Source organism: Oryza glaberrima, chromosome 4 (assembly GCF_000147395.1).
Source record: "Oryza glaberrima chromosome 4, OglaRS2, whole genome shotgun sequence".
Lineage (NCBI taxonomy): Eukaryota > Viridiplantae > Streptophyta > Magnoliopsida > Poales > Poaceae > Oryza > Oryza glaberrima.
Window position 1 is genome coordinate 15,835,985 of NC_068329.1, and position 12,794 is coordinate 15,848,778.

The 12,794-nt window shown below is 42.8% G+C and overlaps 2 protein-coding genes across 3 annotated transcripts; one reads left to right on the top strand and one right to left on the bottom strand.

The window, feature by feature from the left end:
* Positions 1 to 4,823: 4,823 nt before the first annotated feature.
* Positions 4,824 to 9,902, top strand: LOC127771132 (probable sodium/metabolite cotransporter BASS1, chloroplastic). Of its 2 annotated transcripts, none has more exons than XM_052296963.1 (9): positions 4,824 to 5,142; positions 5,468 to 5,914; positions 6,608 to 6,696; positions 7,073 to 7,166; positions 7,242 to 7,275; positions 8,133 to 8,187; positions 8,273 to 8,356; positions 8,431 to 8,718; positions 9,509 to 9,902. In XM_052296963.1, exons 2-9 carry the CDS (start codon positions 5,491 to 5,493, stop codon positions 9,659 to 9,661), a joined length of 1,221 nt encoding a protein of 406 aa, XP_052152923.1. In that variant the 5' UTR covers positions 4,824 to 5,142; positions 5,468 to 5,490; the 3' UTR covers positions 9,662 to 9,902. The 2 variants fall into 2 exon arrangements, with proteins under 2 accessions (XP_052152923.1, XP_052152922.1); XM_052296962.1 differs by having other exon boundaries at positions 4,825 to 5,142; positions 5,456 to 5,914.
* A 1,966-nt stretch (positions 9,903 to 11,868) lies between these two features.
* LOC127771133 (vegetative cell wall protein gp1-like) lies at positions 11,869 to 12,512 on the bottom strand. The gene has a single exon (XM_052296964.1). It carries the CDS (start codon positions 12,510 to 12,512, stop codon positions 11,928 to 11,930), a length of 585 nt encoding a protein of 194 aa, XP_052152924.1. The 3' UTR covers positions 11,869 to 11,927.
* Between the last annotated feature and the right edge of the window lie 282 nt (positions 12,513 to 12,794).

Below are 12,794 nucleotides of genomic sequence, written 5' to 3' on the forward strand. Positions count from 1 at the left end.
TTGTTTATCTTTAGAGTTATGTTATGGGAGTACGATTATGGTGGTGTTTGGATCCAGGGACTTAACTTTAGTCCCTGTGTTTAGACACTAATTTAGAGTATTAAATATAGACTTCTTACAAAACTAATTATATAAATGAAAGCTAATTCGCGAGACAAACTTTTTAAGCCTAACTAATCCATAATTAGAAAATGTTTACTGTAGCATCACATAGGCTAATTATGGATTAATTAGCCTCAATAGATTAGTCTCGCGAATTAGTCCAAGATTATAAATAGGTTTTATTAATAGTCTACGTTTAATATTTATTATTAGTGTCCAAACATCCGATGTGATAGGGACTTAAAAGTTGTAGTCCCATCTAAACACGGCCTATGTATAATGTTTGACTCACCATTTTATGAACGTACACACACATCATCCTACTCTTATAAACACCTCCAGACTAGTATATCTTGAGATTGATTAAGTTATCACTGGTACCTCGATGTCAACGTAAGTAACCTACTACTAAAAGAATTGTCGATTATAGAAATCGCCAATAAGAAAAAGAGTAGCGCATGAGTTCTATAAAAGAGGATGAGTAAAGGGAACGAGGTTTAGACAGGTTTAAGCTTTCTCGATGAGAAGTAATGCCCTACTCCTGCTTGAGGATTGAATCCGTTAGGTGTTGTATTGATCTGACAATCTAGTCGTGCTTCTTGTTCATCTTATATAGGTTGGGGGCAAAGTTACAAAGGGGAAGAGTTAGACAGACATGGCATCTGTTTCTTTTTATGTTTACATAATTGTATCTAATAAGAACTATGGCCATGCATTAAGAAACAAGGCAATATAATTCCCAAGTCCTAACCTATTAAATAATACATAGATCCGGCCCACCTCCTATCTCTAGTCGGATAAGCAGACCGAGTGGGTATGGGGTACCCATAATCTCCACAACAGCCCCGAGACCTTTACAATCGAAAAAAAAAATATTATCCCAAGCTTGTTCAATAAAAAGCCAAGTGCTCCAATATTCTCATTGTAATCTTCCGAGTGCTTTTTCTCCTATCCCGTCATTATGATGCTCGCAAGAGGATGTGGAGCTCTTATCTGAAAAAAATGAAAATAATGAAAACTAAGTAATAGATACACCTAATTAGGTGTAGCCCTGAATACGTGATTAGTTGAAAGCATCAAAACGTAAAGTCAAGAATAAGAAATTAAACATCCGAGTGATTTCATATATTACAAAAATACGGCATATGTGGTGTTACCAAGTACCAACCGCCAATTAAATAACCAAAATGCCATATATGGCATTAAGCCAATGATACTAGTCCAAGAAAAACAAAACATGTATACGTGACTTTATAAAATCAAGTGCATAGCACTAAACCAACTGCATTGCAAATAAAATGCGTAACAGCGCCTTTGTTCACCACCTGTCGTCTTCTCCACTGCTTTGTCTTCCTTGAAAACTTTTGCGCTTTTGTTCACCACCTGTCGCCGTCGAAGCTAGGTTTGACCTTTTCCACTCAATCCAATACCAAATCTCTCCCAAATCTTGCTACGCACAAGCGCCCTCCATCCGTCCTAGCATTCCGCATCCAAAGCTCCAACAAGAAACCCTAATCCGAGCTCCCTCTTTTCCGCCCATGGTGGAAGAGAGAAAAATCCCCTTTGATCAGCGAGCCACCTCAGATGTGGAGGAGAAGCACCTGCGCGATATGGTAGAAGATGGCGTGCACCCAGTGAAGGAACTCATCAAGTGGCAGTCGGTGCACAGTGAAGAATACCCAACACCTAACACCACAGAAATAGTGGTATTTACACCTTTATTCTAAAGCGGGCATTTGTCTTCATACTTCCAAATTCTTCCGGAGTCTTCCTGATTTGTATGGGATAAAAATTTATTATCTAAATCCCAATTCAATTCTCCATATTGCCATTTTTATTCATTTGTGCGAGATATTTCTTAGAATCGTGACGCATTTTAACATCTTAGGGCCTCTGGGCTACGGCAAGAAGTGCGATGGCCTAGGGCCTAGGAAAGTAGGGGTCCAGACCTAGGTATGTATTAGGTATACCATATGCACGTATACAAGTTTCTGGTCGAATCGTTGCCCGCATAAGCGCCGGGCATACGCGACCGTCCGAGTTCCAAACTTTTGTCTTCTCATCTCCTCTCCTCTACCGGCGGCAGTCTTCGCCAATCCGCCTCTAGCGCTCTCCATGGCGCCTCCACAAGTTCGTCCTACGCCGGACCGTTGGCGATCCCTTCAGCATTTAGCCCTTCACAGCTTTATGCCTTTGTCTGTTGACTCTGTTCGCCCTCAACATCGGCCGACACAACATGAATCTGCCTCAACTTCCAGAGTGTCTGCAGGTTTCAATTTACAGGTACTTGCGCACTGCTGTGCTGCAACCATAGCGTACCTGAGATTCTTGAATTCATTACAGCTGCATATTGCTATCCAAATGTTTCAGTTGCCTATCGAATCCTCTTAACCGTGCCTGTGACAGTAGCCTCAGCTGAAAAAAAGCTTCTCAAAATTAAAGTTATTGAAAAACTATTTGAGATCAACCATGTCACAAGAAAGATTAAATGGCTCGGCTATGTGCTGCATTGAGAAGAATGTCTTGGACAATATTGGTCTCGATACCGTCATTAATGATTTTGCATCAAGAAATGCTCGAAGAAGTATTTTTTTATGAGAAGCAAATGGATGTCTGTCATCTTATCTTTTGTCAAGTATTATTAATGAAGTCCCTGGAGCTTGATCCTTAGTCAAGAATTCAAGGTAACCATAGTAATTCCATTTTAATGCTCTTTTTGTATTTTTAGCAACATATATAGAGGATATTATCGATATTTATTTTCAGCGTGATTAGCGGATGAATGCTTTAAAAGTATACTTTAAAAATCCAAAGTGCATATGTGTATATAGAGAGAGAGTGTTTCAAAACAAATATGTGTATATATAGTGAGAGTGTATGCCTGAGGGCCCATGTCATGGAGTTGGCCTAGGGCCCTAAAATATGTAGAGCCGGCCCTGCCTCTTCCGGTACATGTTCTATCTGAAAACCCGACCCACTAAAGAAAATCCTTGTGTACTAGGCAGCTCCAAATTCTAGTTGTATGGTGACCTCCGGAAATTTTTATCTCGTTCTTCCGTTGAAGTCCACCAACAATGGTTGGCACAAAATTGGTTCTACATCTCCAACCCTCTTCTTGCTTGCCTTGATTTCATCGGTCTTCCTCCAATCTACAACTTCGATTGGAATTCCATGCCTCAAGGCCAGGATAAAGCCGAAGCAGAAAGGAATCCTCTCCAAAATAAATGCCATAAATGAGAAAAGGTATACTAGAAGAACAAGTCACTTGACACTTCATCAAGTGTCGACTGGCTCTAATCAAAGACAGAGCCAAGTCAACATTTGAATACCAGGGTCAAAAGGATCCAAACCAAGAAGATCCAGAATCACTAGGCTATGAACTCGTATGCAAGAGGATGTAAGGTGTTCTCCTCTGGGATCACCGTAGATGTTTCTCACAAACTCCTAGTGGTGCCCTTTCACTTATTTAACCCTCCTCCTCCGGTATGCAGCTTTGAACCCTGTCTATAATCCAATTGTTTCAACGGTTTTATCGATATGAACCATCAAAATTCACTTGTGCAGGAAAACAAACTTATAATCTTTGACCCTCCTGCGCCTACTCATCACTCGCTAAGGAGAACCATTAGCGGTGCCGGATAGGCTGCTAGAGGACCTTCAGTAGGCAACCCCCCCCCCCCAAGAGAACAATAGGTTGGCCTCCGAACAAAGCATGAAGAAGGCCGAGATAAAGAAACAGAAACTGGTTGTGCAATCATCTGATGACAAAGATGAAGAGCAAGCTCCTAGCATTGACCAAATTCCTACGTCTCCTCCTCCAATAAGAACAAGACTCTGAAACAGGACGTCTATTTAGGTTCTCTTTGTTTAGGTTTAGACTTATTGGCTTAAACCTTTATGTTAGTTTTTTTGACTTATATGATTTATAAGCTGGTGGATTTAAAATCCCAAATTTAAGGGTGGTGTCATACTTCTATCTCAAATAAGCTAAAAAAGCTTCTCCAACCTAGTTTTTAGCTTCATAGTGTAAGAGTGACGACTTTTAAAAAACCAAACGAAAAAACTGCTTATTTGTTTAGACTTGAACTTTTTAACTCATAAGCCGACTTATAAACGTAAACAAAGAGGGCTTAACCTATTCCTTCATGATGTTCCATGAACATGATACAGGGTAAATGAAGTCAGCAACGTGAAAATGAAGTATATATATTTCATATGTACATGTAAACATATCCTATGTATATAAGCTTCCAGTGTACATTAACTAGCAAATGTCGCAGAAAATTGGACACATATTTTCAATAGTATTACACCTACGTGTAAAATCTTATATTCAAATTTATTATATTTTAGCAGTAACAAAAAAGATATAATTCTGACAAATTTTTACACCTTAAACTATCAAATTTTCAATTTTTTATTACGGCTAAAATATAATGAATTTGAATACGAGACTTTGCAGATATGTGTATACTATTAGGAGTAAATGTTTTTTTTTAGAATTTTTTGTGATATTTGCTAATTGGTGTGCATGTGGTGTGCACATTGTATACATAGGATATGTTATATCCTGATATGTTCCAATATACTCCATTCTTATAAATATACTATTAGTAGGAGTATATGCTTTAAAAAAATATCCATTCTCATAAATAAGCCCAATTAGGGAAAGAAAAAAAAGAAAGCCCAAAAATAGAATTTGCTCCCAACTCCTCCCCATTCCCAGATCCCCGGTCGCTCACTCGCTCTCCAGTCTCCACCTCCTCTCGACGCTCGACAGGAAGACGCGCCGCCGCCGCCGCCCATCCGACGCCGCGACGCCGACGTGCCGTGCGCCCGTGACGCCGCCGCCGCCAATCCCGCCCGCCTTCGCGTCGTGCCGCCGCGCCGTCGGTGGTCGCCCGTCACCCGTCGCCGGCTCGCCGCGTCTTTTGGGTGGCGCCGTCGCGCCTCGTATCCAATCCGCCCCGCGCCGCGCCGCGCCGTGCCGCCGCCCCCAAGAGGCCGAGACGCCCAAGTCCCAACTCCCAACGGCCAAAGGTAACTAGTACTAACTATTGTCTTGCTAGACTGCTACTGACCTACTGTATGTAGTGCTGTGATTTTGGATTAGGAGCATTTTTTTTACCATTTGAATCCAGGGATTGAGGGATGGTTGGTTGATTGCATATGTTTGAACATTGGATTTGAACCATGCTATATGTGACGGGACGAGCAAATGAGCATGTAGACTACTTATGCATTGCATTTGTGGCTATGAGAATGCTTAACCTGAACATGGACTATTTTCTCTAAGATGTTCACTATTTATATCATATACTTTGCTGAATCTTGGACTCACATTTGTTTCCAGTAATCGTTGAAGGTGACAGGTCAACATCCCACGTCATGCCTCTCCTCCGCCGGCCACCGGCTGCTCCCCACCGCACCCCGATCCACCATGACAAGCGCCTTCACCTCTTCAGTACACACAACACCCGTCATAGAGCTACCGTCTCATCCCTCCCTGTCACCTGCCTTCGCATCCGATACAGCAGCAGCAACCCGGTTCGACACCTTTGTGGCATTCCGTCGAGCAGGTGCCATGCGGCTGCTGATCCGGCGCCCTCCAAGATACCAGGAGGTGGCAGCGGTGCATTGGAGGCTGGAGTTGTAGGTTGGCGGGATCTGCTTTTGCAGGTTGGCGAGGTGCTGTCGCTTGGGTTCCCAGTGTGGGTGGCGTCCGCTTGCGCCGTTGCGCTTTGGCGGCCACCGGCCTTCCTCTGGGTCAGTCCCATGGCCCAGATTGTCGGCATTTCCTTTACCATGCTGGGTCTGTACTATTCATCCCCTCTACTACTTAGTAGTATCTACTTTCCTTCTGTGTTGTTGTATCACCATGCCTGCACTCAAAAAATCAATTTTGTTTGTGATGGTTCTAACATTGAAGATGGAAGTGTTAGCTTTACTACATATGCATAAAAGGTTTCTTCAATATACTCCCTCCGTTCCAAATTGATCTACATATTTCATAGGTACACCAAGATCAAGAAAAGCTAATAACTCTCTCATACTATATTTATTCTAGCAACAAACTCGATGCATGCACCATCCCCAATATTTCCTAGCCAATAGCAAATCAAGATATTGCATGTGGGTTATAAGTACTTGTGTACATGGATGCATGCATCAATGTCCATTTACTCCAATGCACAAATAACGAATAGACTTAATAAATGAACAAAAATATGTAGATCATTTAGGAATAACCTCAAAAAAACTATATGTAGATCAATTTGGAATGGAGGGGAGTAATTTTTAGCACATGTCACCTGAAACATCAAATATCAGAGATGGCTGGTTATACATAGATTGGTCATTGACAGACATGAAATTCTTTTCCTTATATTGTTGTCAATTTTATTCTTGAAGAGAGAAGGGTGCTGTGAACTGAATTTTCTTGTGCATGGCGGTTTAAGTTAGTTGAATTTTGTGACTGATATATAGTTGAATTTATTTTGTTCAGGAATGGGAATGACATTGACATTAGATGACCTGAAAACTGCACTATTGATGCCCAAGGAGTTAGCATCTGGGTTTTTACTTCAATACTCGGTCAGTTCCCAAACTTGCTGGCCACTTCATTTCATAACCTTACAGGCCATGAGATCATCATTTCAATTAAAAAACAAAATAGCTGCAGTTTTGGACTTGCCTATTACTAGAGGTGTAGGAACCTTTGTTGAATCATTTTCGTCAAAAAAAAGATCCTTTGTTGAATCAATGGACAGATGTTCTATACATTCATCAAGATTATCATGTGCAGCTGACATGCTATGCATTTAGAAAAAAACATATCGAATTCTTATTTGTTTGTACACTACCAGTGCAGAGGATCGTACATTTAAACTTCATTGTGATTATGCATGTTTTTGTGGTTTGCTGTTTCCATGTTATATCCAAAAGTCTAGAGCTAATGATTTATGTACAGGTGATGCCACTGTCAGGATTTCTCATCAGCAAGCTATTAAACTTACCATCCTATTATGCTGCTGGATTGATATTGGTGTCCTGTTGCCCTGGAGGTGTGCACACACTTTAGTCTTTTTGTTTATATTGGTGCCAGATTTTAAACTGAGAAAGGCAAATACTCTTTGCAGGCACAGCAAGCAACATTGTTACATATTTAGCAAGGTAATGAGAAAAAATATTAATGTACTCTCTCCATCCCACAATAAGGGCACTTCTAGTATTTGAATTTTGTCCCAAAAAGAGTGTACTTCTAGAGTACTACTTTTCCTTCCAATCATCCATCATTCAAATTTCTCCCCATCTTACCCCCAAGCACCCTTGGCTCCCAATCACCTCATTTAATGAGGGGCATCTAGGTCATTTCCCACCCCTGATAATGTTTTTTGAATCCTAGAAGTGCACTTATTGTGGGACAGAGGGAGTAGCAATCTTCATTTAGTCATGGCCTTGTTACAAAATGTTGGAAAATGTGTCAATCTGTTGATAATTTTTCACGCTGACTATGACACAAGCCTATGAAATAGGGAAAATTGCCAGAATTCGACAAAGTTGAGGTGCTTTGCAGATTTGCCACATGGTTGAGGGTAACTAGGGGGATATATCCTCTCATTTGCCACATTATCACTTGAATTACCCAAAGTATCCCTGTCTTCTTCCTCTCTTACTGTCAAGTGGACCCCAGCAGCCAGTATCCTAACTATATGGTTGAATTAGTGGATCCCCGTGATGCATAAAACAGAAATGTAAACAAAATAACCTGTTCTCTAGCTGAGTAATAAATTTCAGGTGTATCTTGAATTAGACTGGAGTTCATTCTCTCCTTTGACTTTTGACGCAAATGTATTTTCTATGAAATTGAGCATTTGCATCAAATTTCTATAGCAAAAATATTAGAAGATGCATTATTAACTGCACAATATGTGGACAAATTTGTGGCACTATGAGAGGACATCTTTCTGTTCTTTTTAGTATCATGAAAATGCACACAATTAACACAAATTAGCATCACTGTGTGGCAGGGGAAATGTTGCTCTTTCGGTACTGATGACAGCAGCAAGCACTTTTGCTGCAGCGGTAATGAACCACTCTCAGATCTGTTTTTATCTTTAAACTGAACTCCAAAAGCTCTTTTTTATGCTTTTGTAACTTCCTAATGCAGTTCTTAACTCCTCTTCTGACATCCAAACTGGCGGGACAATATGTTGCAGTAGATCCAATGGGATTGTTTGTGTCAACATCTCAGGTGCTGGAAATCAATCTGATGTTATACTGCTGAATTTCCTTACTCCTAGCTAAGTTGGATATACATGAACGCAGGTTGTCCTAGCACCTGTGCTACTTGGTGCTCTACTTAATCAGTACTGCAACGGTTTAGTTCAGTTAGTTTCTCCCTTGATGCCATTCATTGCTGTGGCAACTGTAGCTGTTCTTTGTGGCAATGCTATCGCACAGAATGCTTCAGCCATTCTATCATCCGGTCTACAAGTGGTTATGTCTGTTTGTTGGTTGCATGCATCTGGCTTTTTCTTTGGTTATGTTCTTTCTAGAACGATTGGCATCGATATCTCTTCATCACGAACAATCTCTATTGAGGTTGGCATGCAGGTAATTTCTTCCTTTTGTTTGCAACTTACAAGCAAATTTACAGTTCCTTCTCTTCCTAATTAAAAAAAGTGGCTTGTTGCTAAACCATGCCATGGTTTTCTAACTTAGATATTAATTTTGTCCTGTTGTCATGCCATGCCTTTGGAATAAACATGTCCAGATTGTTTTAACATTGCAACTAATTCATGTCCATATTCGTAGTACTAGGATGTGTCACGTCCCTCTAAAATCCCTTATGTTATGGGACGGATGGAGTATTTCTATAACGGAAGTCTCATTATTTGTACTCCTTTAAAAGGACTCCAATGGTGGTGGCTTTCTATAACGGAAGTCTCATTATTTGTACTCCTTTAAAAGGACTCCAATGGTGGTGGCAGTGAATCTGCCACTTCATCTACTCCTGCTGCAATTTTTACATGTTACCCCTTGAACTTCTTAATATTACATAACAACTAAATCTAAATAGATGGCCACATATAAAATTAATGTGGATAGGGTGAATGTGGGTAACATATTTCATGGAAAATATGATTTATTTATTTTAGAAAATATTGTGATATTTTTCCTTTTATCCGCAGCAAAGCACAGACATTTAGCTTACCATGTTACAATTGAGATTGCAACTCATGCTTGTATTAGGATATTATTAAAATGAACTATTGCTAGAAAGCCATACGCGCATACATATACGTCCTATCATTTTCCCATTGCAACCTATGGAACAAATGTCATACTCTTACCATCATTCATGTATCAGTTCATTTTCTTTGCATGATTTTCCTGCCTGCAGAATTCGGTGCTGGGTGTAGTTCTTGCGAGCAAGCATTTTGGAAATCCTCTCACAGCAGTTCCCTGTGCTGTTTCTAGCGTCTGCCATTCGGTGTATGGTAGCCTTTTAGCTGGAATCTGGAGGTCTTTGCCCCCAAATGACAAGGGCCAGTAATGCGTCCTTGACCATGAGATGTCAAGCTGTTATGCCACCAGCAGAAGCCCTCTTAGTCTGCCATCTGCTGCAATAAACACCATGTTTTCATGATTAGCGTCCAGCTTGAACCAGATAGGTGTTGTATTTATTTTTCAATCTGCTTCAGTAAGCACCATGTCTTCATGTTTAGCGTCCAGCTTGAACCAGATAGGTCTTCATTTATCTCGATCATTTTGCATTCAAATCTTGAACTTGGGCATATTCCTGCGCATGGTTGCCTTAAACAGAACTAGCAATAAACGCGCGCTATACTGTGCGCAGACCATGAATGCATGAAATGAAAAGAAAAAGAAGAGATTTCCGAACAGAGAATCTACTCCACGGCTTTCCGTTGTAACGGGAGAACTTAAACTTGCAATTACCGATAGCGACGCGATTAATTAGTGTATAAACCGTTTTTCTGAACAGAAGCGTTTAGTGCCTGCTTCATTTTCCTCCACCCACCCGTGACTCTTGGAAAAATGGTGGCGTTCTAGGTGACTTCATCAGCGTCGTTGCCATTCACGGCGGGGAATCTCCAGCGGCTTCCGCCGTCCTCGCCGTCGCTTACGCGCGGCGGTGCTTCGCCGGCGTCTTGCTCTCCCTCCTCCACCGGCGACAGGGAAGACGGCGTCGCGTGGAGCTGCTCCCGCCGGCTCAAGAACGTGCGGCACAGCGGCAAAGCAGCGTGCGAGCTCTCGCGTCGTCGCGCCCCTGCCGACGAGGACCGCGAGCTCCTCCGTCCCTCTACCTTCCATCGTCGCTCCCCTCCGTCCATCCGCCTCCTCACGCCACCAGTGCTACGCCGCTACTTTGCTTCCCTTCCTTCGATACCTGCAGGTACCCCTCACACTCCATTCCACTCCGACTGATTTCTCCACCCCCACGTTGGCAGTACTTCACAACCGCTTTGCATCCCTTCCTCATGTGTGTTTTTCTCATTTTTTTGCTTGATGATTTTCTTGCTGATTTTTTCTCCAGCTTATATGGATAGTATCGATTCCCCTGTCCTATCATCTTGAATCCCCCAATTCTATAGGTACCAGGTACCACACACCATGCAGCTAGTACCATATTGATACCAGGTATCAGGTACTAGGTACCAGGTATCAGGTATCAGGTATCAGTACCAGGTATCTGGTAGCTAGTATCAGGTACCAGGTACCAGCCTGTGCTGTGCTGCTCCGGCTGCAAAGGAGCGACACCGGCGATAAGGTATCATGCGCGCGATACCGAGTAGGAACCGGATAGGTATCGTGCCTCTGGTACGTGGTACCAGGTACCAGGGGAGCACACGTGGAATCTCACCTATACAAAAGAAAGGAAAGGAATAAGTCACTTAAAGTATCCCGTAGCAACGGAATCCTGTTGTGTAGCTGCCCTCATTTCCGAAACATTGAAGAAGCGATCTTTCATGAGGCCGTTTGGCATGCTCATATTGTAACATCAAGCTCTGTAGGCTATTCATTTGATTTACACGTGATATAGGAGATGTAACATTAATTTACATTAGTTTTGCAATCACATCTACCTAAGTGAAAAGTAAAACTCAAAAGCAACCAGGACGAGCCACGTAGGAACAATTCTAGCCATTGAAATGAGGAAGTAAAATACAATGACAGAGAAGGAACAGTCAGGGTTAAACTTTTCGATTTCAAACTTTTTGATTTCAAGCTACTCATTGCCTCATGGTTAAACTTTTCGATTTCAAAGAAAAACCGCTCCTCAGCGGTTTACCGAAATCCAACCAAAAACCAGTAAAAATTGATGACTTTTTGTCGATACCGTATGAAAACCGGCTAATACCGATCGATTTTCACAAACCGAGACCTAGCGGTTTTACGAAAACCCCACGAAATTCCATCGGTTTTGTGAACCGGTCTCATTGCCCTAGCTGATCGACCCAAACAGTCCTTTGCACCAGATTACCAATCAAATAATTTATAATTCTAAAAGAGGGAAAAAATTATTCTACATATGATAATTTAAATCAGTTAGCAACAACCAAAACTACGTATATATACACCCATATGTATGAAGTTGTTTTAAGTATCAGATAAATTTACTTTTTAAGTTTATTATAATTAAAACTTAGACAAAATTTGCTATAGGACACTCAAAAAATGTGTAATTAGCCGTAGGACACCGTAAAAACATGAATTGGCTGTAGGACACTGCAAAAAAGTGGTAATTAGCTACTAGACACCGGTGACATTATTTTATTATTTTCGATGGAAACGGGAAGTTAAAGAACGGTAAGAGTACCGAAATGCCCCCGCGTCGTTTTGCTCCAGTTTCTTGTCCTTGACGTCGAGCTGCTGCGCAGCGTGGGTGTCCGCGGCGGCGATGGCGAGGGAGCAGGCGGAGAGTGCGGCACAGCACAACGAGAAGGTGGAGCTGGAGCGACGCTGCGTGACGGCGCGACGGAGAAGGACAGTGCGCGCGAGAAAAGAGCACCGCGGCCGGGCGGCACGACGCGGGTGCGCGGAGGCCATGCCTGGGTGAGGAGGGGGTTGCCGGCGCTGGATTCGGGTGCAGGCACGGCCGACTGCGGGCCCGAGCGCGGCGTGGTGCGGAAGCGGCGCGATTGCGGTGTGGCTGGCGACGACGGCCGTGCTGCGGCGCAGGCACGGTGGTCGGCGTCATGTGGAGCTGCTCGGCTAGGTAGTGCACTGGCCGTGCGAGATGGCGCCGCGCCGAGTGTGCAGCAGCTTGCGGCAACTCGTGGCAGCGATGGGGCGCGTGGGTGCAGGCAGCGGCTAGCGGCCAGCAGCTCGTGGTGCAGTGCCGTGCAAGGCATAGCCGATGGGCAGCAGTTCTTCGTCGTCATGTGGCCCGCCCAAAGTTGTGTCTGCTCTGTTCATGCAACGGAGACGAACCGCGTGACGGCGAGTCGTGCGTCGGTGCGGCGGAGAAGGACGACGTTGGCGGCGCTGCAGCACGGTGTGTCTCGTCGGGAGGAAGAGAACAAAAAAATAGAAGAGAGGTTGACATCCTTGACCCACATAATCATTGACCTGGCTAGACCCATAGGGTAATTTGGTCTTTTACGATTGTTTCTCTCTCCCTGTTGTTTGGAAATAATAAAATAATGCATTCGGTGTCTAGTAGC

What these genes read in the sequence shown, in the direction of transcription:
- LOC127771132 (XM_052296963.1), top strand. Translation starts at nt 5,491, where the DNA reads ATGCCTCTCCTCCGCCGGCCACCGGCTGCTCCCCACCGCACCCCGATC. An exon ending in ATTGTTACATATTTAGCAAG is followed by an intron (nt 7,276 to 8,132) that starts GTAATGAGAAAA and finishes ACTGTGTGGCAG; the next exon opens with GGGAAATGTTGCTCTTTCGG. An exon ending in TGTTTGTGTCAACATCTCAG is followed by an intron (nt 8,357 to 8,430) that starts GTGCTGGAAATC and finishes ACATGAACGCAG; the next exon opens with GTTGTCCTAGCACCTGTGCT.
- LOC127771133 (XM_052296964.1), bottom strand. Translation starts at nt 12,512, where the DNA reads ATGACGACGAAGAACTGCTGCCCATCGGCTATGCCTTGCACGGCACTG.